At 34.7% G+C, this 8477-nt stretch overlaps 1 protein-coding gene across 3 annotated transcripts in view; it reads left to right on the top strand.

The window, feature by feature from the left end:
* Nucleotides 1-521: 521 nt before the first annotated feature.
* Nucleotides 522-8477, top strand: part of LOC149782110 (uncharacterized) — a 63999-nt gene continuing 56043 nt past the window's right edge. For all 3 annotated transcript variants that reach the window (XR_016414226.1, XR_016414227.1, XM_089933549.1), the window contains exon 1: nt 522-593. Coding sequence is in view for 1 of the 3 variants with exons in the window: in XM_089933549.1 (XP_089789675.1) it covers nt 559-593 (35 nt within the window). In the remaining 2 variants the exon portion in view is untranslated. The remainder of the gene's footprint in view (nt 594-8477) is intronic.

The raw sequence follows: 8477 nt of genomic DNA, 5'->3' as shown, positions 1-8477 counted from the left end.
TCTCAACTTTTTGCAAGTATCAAACTTTGAGGATGGCTTGTACATGGGATAAGGATGATTAGTAATCAACATAACTCTACACTAAACAGTCATCAGACGCATATCTTATCACACAATTTTTAAGTCACTAAACTCAAATGTCAATGTCATTGTCAAGGAAAAAGCCATGTGTAAATTTGATTTTGACGAACCTATCAATGGAATCATGAAAATACAATCAGTAGATTACAGGTTGAAATCTGCATTCAATACTTACCATAACATGTCAGTTAGCAAGTCACTTTACAGTCATTGCCTCAGCACAACATGGTACTTGATGTGCTGATGTATCACTAAGCAACTTTCAGTCAGTCAGTTAACACTTTAAAATATATTATATTCCATTATTACATTCTTCTTCAATAGTATTGCCTGAAGGGCATAAAGATTTGACGAATGTTGTAAATACGGTAGTGTTCATATTTTGCAAATGATAGTGTTATTAGTAAAGGATTGTATTTGTTTCGTCCTTTTTCAGACATTACTTCATCATTAGGAAAAGCCAGTGTTGTTGAACACATGAATAAATGCGATACACATGATGAAGATTTAGGGTAAGTGTATTTTGTGATCTCTTTTGTCCTATAATGAATATGAGTAGTGTCACCAATTATCAAAAGGTATCGAAAGAAAGATAATACAGTTTGTTGATATATAGGCAGTCGCAAACATCTATTTCAAAACTCTGCAATATACATGTGAAGGTGGCAGATAGAATATAAACTTGAAAATTGAAGTATATATATATATATATATATATATATATATATATATATATATATATATATATATATATATATATATATATATATATATATATATATGATTTGTACATTGCATATCAAAACAGGAATAAGTAAGGACATACACCAAACGCAAATGCATGTCAATTTCATAACGTTGATGAAAACTTCATGTTAAACTGAAAAATACAGAACAAAATATGACTTTATTCATATAATATTGCCCAGGCTATGCACAGGTGACATATAAGAAAACACATTACATTTGCATCCTTCTGTTAGACAACATACAAGCCATGAACAGAAACGAAAATGTATAATATTTGATTAAATAACTTACCGTTTTTTAGACCCTAATAAGAGACACATTTTATCTCCAATATAGTTCTATGAACTATATTATTTTTGTATCTAATTATTTATTTTTGTATATTTGAATTTCTTATTCGCATTGTATACATATTGATGAAATAGTTCATTTTAATAATATTTAAGCAAACTCAGGTTAGATAAGCAGTCGTATATGCCATCTTTTCATACTTTTCCTGACTGTAAGGTCTGAAGTCTTATTTATACTTGTGAAAATGTCTCAGTAGTACGGCACAGAACATTTAAAATTGAAAAACCTCTAAAGAACTTTTCAAACTCTGCTCAACCTGTTTTCAATTTTACAAAGAGCACTCTTGTTCAATATCTTTCATGTTTTACAATCATGCTGATCTGCACTTAAATATAGCCGCTGTTATTAAACCACGAAAGAGTTTAAAATGACTTCTTCTCAAAAATAGTTAAATAGAAATTAACCTCATTTTTAAAAGAAAGTACCCTTTCAGTTTTACACAGTTGATTTCAATCTGCTATTAATGTGACCAAATATGCGAAAACACTTTGCAGAACTTGATCAAATATTGACAGAAAACAGCTAAACTACTACATCATTTTTAATTATACTAGTACTATTACTGCTGGTGCTACTACTTCTACTACTACTAATAATAATAACAATAATTGTACTTCAGGACATGCACATGAACATAATCAGTTATGATTAACTTAATATTGCTTCTTTTCTAAATATCATTTAGAAAAAAACTTCAACTAATTTTCCAGCAAGCCCTGATACTGGGAAGTAAGTGAGTTAGGAAATAAGAAAATGATAGAAGCCTCTATTAATGAATTCCAAAAAGTATATGTTAAGATCCTATAAAATAACATCCTGTATACGAGCTAATATCCCAAATTTAAATATATTAGTGAAAATTTATATTGTTTCGTTATTTGTTTTCACAAATTCATTACTTGCTTTAGGAATTTGCAGTTTATGTGTAAAAAGCAATATTACTTTGAAGTAATGCCTAATTACAAACTTGTTTAGAAGAAAAATAGTTCCTCTACAATAACTTGAACATGTTACTAAACATTATGGATCACTTACATTTGGGCAAAACTATAAACTATGTAGATTTTGGAGTCGAAAGTTCAAAGGTCAAGATCACGGTGACTAAATGAAGAAAAATTCTTCTATGTAGTAACATTTGCTTTTCATTAAAGACCTAGGCTGAAGTCTGTGGATGGCCTGCATAGATCAGAAGCGATTATGGTCTGTCTATCTGTTAGTACGAGGTTGTTATCGCTATTCCTCTTAAACTGCTTGAAGAATTCGCACAGACATTTACACACATTCTTCCCATAGTCTAGTTGTTCTAAAATAAAAATGGTGCAGCTTGGATAGGCAACATGGTTGCTGCAACTGATAATTTAAACCTTTGTTATCCGTACTCATTCTGAATGGACAAATATGTAAATATAGATTTCTCATAGAAAGAACTGTTATGATATCTAGCTGGTCTTAAATAAAAACGTAACTGATTTGACATCCAATTTAGCCGTCATGGTGGCCATTTTGAATGTTTTGCGATCGCTTTTTCTCATGAACTGATGACCATGTCGATGTAAGATTTTCACTGAAAGTATTCGTGTAATGTCTAGTTTGCTTGCAAATGAAAGTGATGCCGATCGTGGCCACCACAGCAGTGTAGCATGCAACCTAGTCCAGGTCTTACAATTTACTCTTCAATGCTAACTTAAGCTTCTAGGTTTACTATGATATCTCGATCCTCCCTATATATTTTCCTGACAGTGACAAATTACAATCTCACCCAAGAGAACAAAGTGATTATTTGTTTGTCTGAAGCTCATAACAATTGCATTCTTTAATGAACACGGACTAGCCAGGCTCTCTCATATCAGATCAATTTATCCAGTTTTTGGCTCCATCAAAGAAACAATATGGCCCGTGTGACCTCCATCACTCATCAGGCTCGCTTTGGGACCTGATTACATTGCCAACAAAGATACATTGCTGCAGTGGCCATATTGAAAATTGTGTTTTCGTAACACATCCTGAACAAAAGTCATATCGACACAATTTTTTTAACCATAGGACTACATTTTTGGTCCGAAATGAAAAGCATTACATGTGGCTACCAAAGCGACTCTCACTCTCTTGGGAATCTTGTTTCGCTGCCAGTCTGGGAAGATGGTTGTATCCTCATCAGGGTTTACAAAAATCGTCTTATTATATCTGGTTGGTTCTAAATGAAAATGGAACCGCTTGGACAAGCGATGCTATTCCCTTCGAATGGATGATCATGTCAATACTGGGTTTCACTGAAATACTTTTAATATGTTTGATTGGCCAAAATAAAAATGGTGCAGATCTGATATCAATATGACCATCACAGCAGTCATTTTGAAAGTTTTATCATCGCTACTACTTCTGAAAGAGACATCATGAAACGATGTTTTTTTATTACCAGAAAACACTTTTAAATTTATAATCAGTCCGAAATTAAAAAGATCTAACACCTTAAGTCTGACTTCAGAATTAGAAGTTCATTCTGTCTGATGCTTGATCTGGGTTGAAGGTTATTTATTAATCTTAGTTTTATTCGATGCAGTTGTTTGCTTTCTGAGATGTTTACGAATTCTGTCATACCAAAAATAACAGAAATAACCATAATTACACTGTATTAAAGCGAACATAATGTCTTTTCTTGTTCTCAGTGATACACATTGTTCAAATTTTGCTAAAGTGAAACTGTTATATGTCATTAACTATTTTAGTATACTATTGACAATGCATTCAAATGAGACTTAGTTAACTATATGGAGACCTAAATATTTAATACAACTCTGAGATTTGAATCTGTGATCATTACATATTATTTTGAATTTTCTTATTTTTGTTTTACTTTAAGAACCAGCCAAATAGGATGCATTTTGTTTTGCCAAAATGTGACAAAACCGCCCATGACACTAATGTTTTCAACCGTAATCCACTTCCTATTGCTAGATTTGCAATCACTGAATAAGACAGTCGTTGTTGAGCGGCTTCATTAATATTTTTACTAACCGCGTCCGGCATATATTCTGTTGATAATAGCGTAACCGCTTTTAGTGGTGCTCGAGTCACTAATCGTCGCAGTTGATCTTGATGTCACTGAACCGCTGGTAATCACAAGTTTTTCATCCAGTCCACAGCCACGTTTTTGATACTATCAACGACTCGCATTGCAACTTGTTTAGTGATTAGAGCAGCGTGCGATAATAAGGATGTTAGCACCTTTGGTGCGCCTCTGATTAATCCACGAACAACGTCACAGAGGCCAATTCCATGATACGTCGCGTAAAGTGGTCTTCTCGCGTTAACAACACGCATATACTCACATGTCTACGTACGAATGTCATTATTATATTTAAATATAAAGTCGATCTCTAATGTTCAGTTGTATTATCATTGATTCACTGCGAAGATTTGTAGCGTGCCCAACTTGATCCAGAAGGGTCAAACGAATATTTGTCAACCGAATACAATGACATTGAACATATACAGGTTCTGCGGGCGTAATAGATCTCAAATCACCTGGTTCCACGGTTGTTTAAAACCCAGAGAGTATTTAACCATTAACAAACACACCTCTAGTTTAACACCTATTTTCATAACTACCACTGATGGCGTCACAGGTTGAATTGATCTGGTTATATCAGGCGCGATGTGACATGCAGTCCTAATTGACACTGCAAGAAAAAAAATTAATTTTCGTGAATATCATTTAGCCAAACAAGAACTGTTCTCAATAATGACTGTCTGATGTTAACTAAATATTGCGGAGATTCAGTTGCGATGACGAATCTGAATGTTGGTTTATGTTAATGTATAGAATTGTTAGAGTCTTTACCAGGTATCGTCGAAATTCTTCGTCGGACCTCACCATTGACTCAGGGAATAATATACGCACCTGTAAGAAGTTCTACTGTACCCCAAGATGTTCCATGATCTTGTGAAAATACAAATATGTTAATGCGGGTAGGCTACCAAACGGTTGTGATCGGACATTAGGTCAACTGTAATAAATTCACAGCAACGTTAGTGTGATCGCAAGTATGCAAACTTCACCAGTTGTAACAGGTACAGAAAAAGCCACTCTGAATCTGGTTTCGTTCATGAGATTGTGATCATCGAGGTAACATTTAGAGTTGTATCTGCAAAAACAAAATCCCTGTTGCGTCACAGCATCGATTTCAAGTAAAACACGAATTGTTTCAATCTCCTCAGAACCCATCATGGGTGTCGTAATAATATACACCAACGAGCTCATAAATCAACGTGCGATATATATTTCTGTCCATGACGTCATTGGTGAGCAACTGTTGAGAAATCGATGTGGCCTCTCGTGTGACTTCTGGTGCATCATTGCCCGCTCAAACTGACCAAATAAGCATTTGGAACCGATCAGCAAGGTCGTTAGAGCCACATAATCTACCAAGGCCGCATCCTTTCTTTGCTTCTTCCTGTGTGAGTGCATTTTGTAACTGTTGAATTTCTTTCTTCGACTATCCATTTTGAATGCTCTACAATTGTGCAAAATTTAGGCGCAGGCTGTTGAATTTGATCTTCAGGTATTTTTACAAATTTGTTCAATGTAATTTTTCCTGGTTAAGGCAAGCGTTTCGCATGAGGTACGGCTGCTTGATCCGAATATTCTTCTACCTCAGTTGCAGGGGTTGACTGATATTTTCCTCCCCCTGCAAAATCTCATTAAAAGTTCATAACTTGTCTTGCTTTATTATCTTTTATTTCTTTAGCCAAAGCAAGTATGCTATTTTGTTACTCAAAACATATCACCCGATGCTTCTTTAAACCCGGAAATTCCATGTATACCCATCTGACACATACATTTTTTATATTATGTGATGGTGCCTTGTTCACTAATTTTTTCCAGTTGAGGGTATAGTCAAACTTGAGGTTTTCAAAACTCTACTTACAACTTTTTTACAAAGATTTTTTTCGGTGTTTCCATATCTGTTACCTGAGTGGTGGAAGTGATTCTTTGATGGGTTGCTCTTTAAGTTATCTGACGTCATCTTCTTTCAATTCAGCCAACATCTCTGGCAAACTTGTAATAATCTCTGCAGTTGCTCTTTTTGATTTCGTGATATCCTTGGTACATTTAGATATTTTACGAATTGGACCCGGTTCTTCTTCTATTCCAGTCAGCACTGCCACTTGTTTTACTGATGAACGCGTTTCCATTTAATATCCTCACTACGTTCTGCAATTTCTTTTCTGGGTTTAATCAGCAGTGCAAATGTTGGTTCAAAACACGACGTGAGTCTTCTTGTGCAATCTGTCGCGACTGTAAAATATCTTAAACACTTTTACAATGTTCTAGAGCGTCGCTTCACATACTTTTTTATAACATCATTGGCAGACATTTTATACGATTGTTATGATTTTTAAATTGTTGTGTGGGACGAGTTTGAATGGGACACGTTAGTATCCAAAACCCACACGTTATTTACCCTCCCCCCCCCCCAAGACTGGACGTTCCGGTCAAATCAAGTTTGAGAAACTATACTGGTCCTTAGTAGTCTGCGAAAACATTTCACGAAATTCATTACACGGATGGTCGGCGGTATACTAAGTCCAATGAATATTTCAAAGATCATGTGCGACAATACCACTAAATATCACAATGTTACAGTTGTCATAGATTACTTTAGTAGCTTGTGTGCATCGCTGAGATTAATATATGTTGATGTTTGCACCGAGACAAGGAAATCCCAGTCAAGGGGTTACATTATTTGTCTCCCCAGGAGGCCGTGCTGAGTGGGGAGACAAATAATGTAACCTGGCGACCGAATTCCCTTGTCTCGGTGCAAATCCCTGAGATTATTTTTTCTCACTCGATATTTTTCTTTTAAGTTAAACGAACTCTTCATATTTTAAATATAATTTAGCACATAAAACACACAGTATTTATCACTCACTATTATTTCTTCACATTTATACGTAGGTCATTCGGTCTTGTTATATTTTATGAAAATCAGAATAATTATCTCAGTATACTCCAACTATATTTACCGCTTTTACACCCTCACATACAAAAATTTTAAACTTAACAGTTATAATTGTTACATAGTGTAAGCATTACGTTCAGATGTCTAGAGTTACATGCAAAATTTTAATACAAATATGTTAATGAGGGATGTGACGTGAGCTGTCCATCCAAAGTACACAGCTTTTACGCCTGAGAAAACAACAACAAAAACGTTTGATGGCACTCAAGTATTATCACATCTAAAAGATGGATGTAATATGAAATTAACAATAAATAATTGATTTTTATTACAAAAATGTGTCATTCTTATAGGTTCAAATTTAGAAAAGTTCTTTCGTAAATAATTAAATATAACTGGGAACAAATGCTATGACAACAAATAATATGTAGGATGAGTGACTCTGAGTTGGAGTATTCATTGGTAATTAGAGATCTGTGTTACTATCGTATATAACGCGCTTTTATTTTGGAGAACGTGAAACTGTGACCTACTGGTGTTGTAATTAGAATTGATTGTAAAATTACTCTCGAGTACGAAAGACCTCCAGAAGCAGTCCCTTGTGGATAACCATGCGCTGAAGTTTGAAGTTCATGGTTTCTTTCAAAAAGTGACATTTACTGTCTTGTAAATATGTCAAGTATTGTTATTAGCAGTGCAAGGATATGCTACAGCGATATATGCTTGTAGAATAACGTGTGGACGGATGAATGATTCCTTCTGAGTTGAGAGTGCAATATTTGTCATTTCTGATTGCATACATTTTTGATTCAATTGTGGCACAATGGTGATGTTTAACAAAGTTACAAGAAAGCAGGTTTGACATAACACGTTTCGTGTTGTTACTAAGTTTTCGATAGCTGTTGAGAGAGAGAGAGAGAGAGAGATGTTTAGGGCCGGTGTTTCTGGAACATTGTTTTCTATTAGTTTCTGACATAGATACTTTCTAACACGTTTGAAAGCCATATGTGAGAAGTTTGATTTCATAGACATTTTTGTGTTAGTGAGTTACGTTTACTTACCCAATCTAGTGCCCTCAAATCCATTGCTCATTTGGCCTAGGTGCATGCATATGAGTTACAGGGGCAAAATAAAATGGACGGTCATCGTAAAAAATCACTTGGGTGTGTGTTCATATTACATTTGTAGATAGTAACAAGACATCGATCTAGAAAAATAGGGTTAGCGTACATCCTTTTTTCATTTCTTTTGATTCTTATCTGCTCTCCTGAATCGTCTTCGTCTGCTCTCGGTAAACTCTACATATTCTAGTTTAAGTTCGCAATCTTGCTT

Source organism: Sinohyriopsis cumingii, chromosome 15 (assembly GCF_028554795.1).
Source record: "Sinohyriopsis cumingii isolate HCF-2022 chromosome 15, ASM2855479v2, whole genome shotgun sequence".
In the NCBI taxonomy this organism is placed as follows: Eukaryota; Metazoa; Mollusca; class Bivalvia; order Unionida; family Unionidae; genus Sinohyriopsis; species Sinohyriopsis cumingii.
This window is presented reverse-complemented; position numbering and strand designations above follow the sequence as displayed.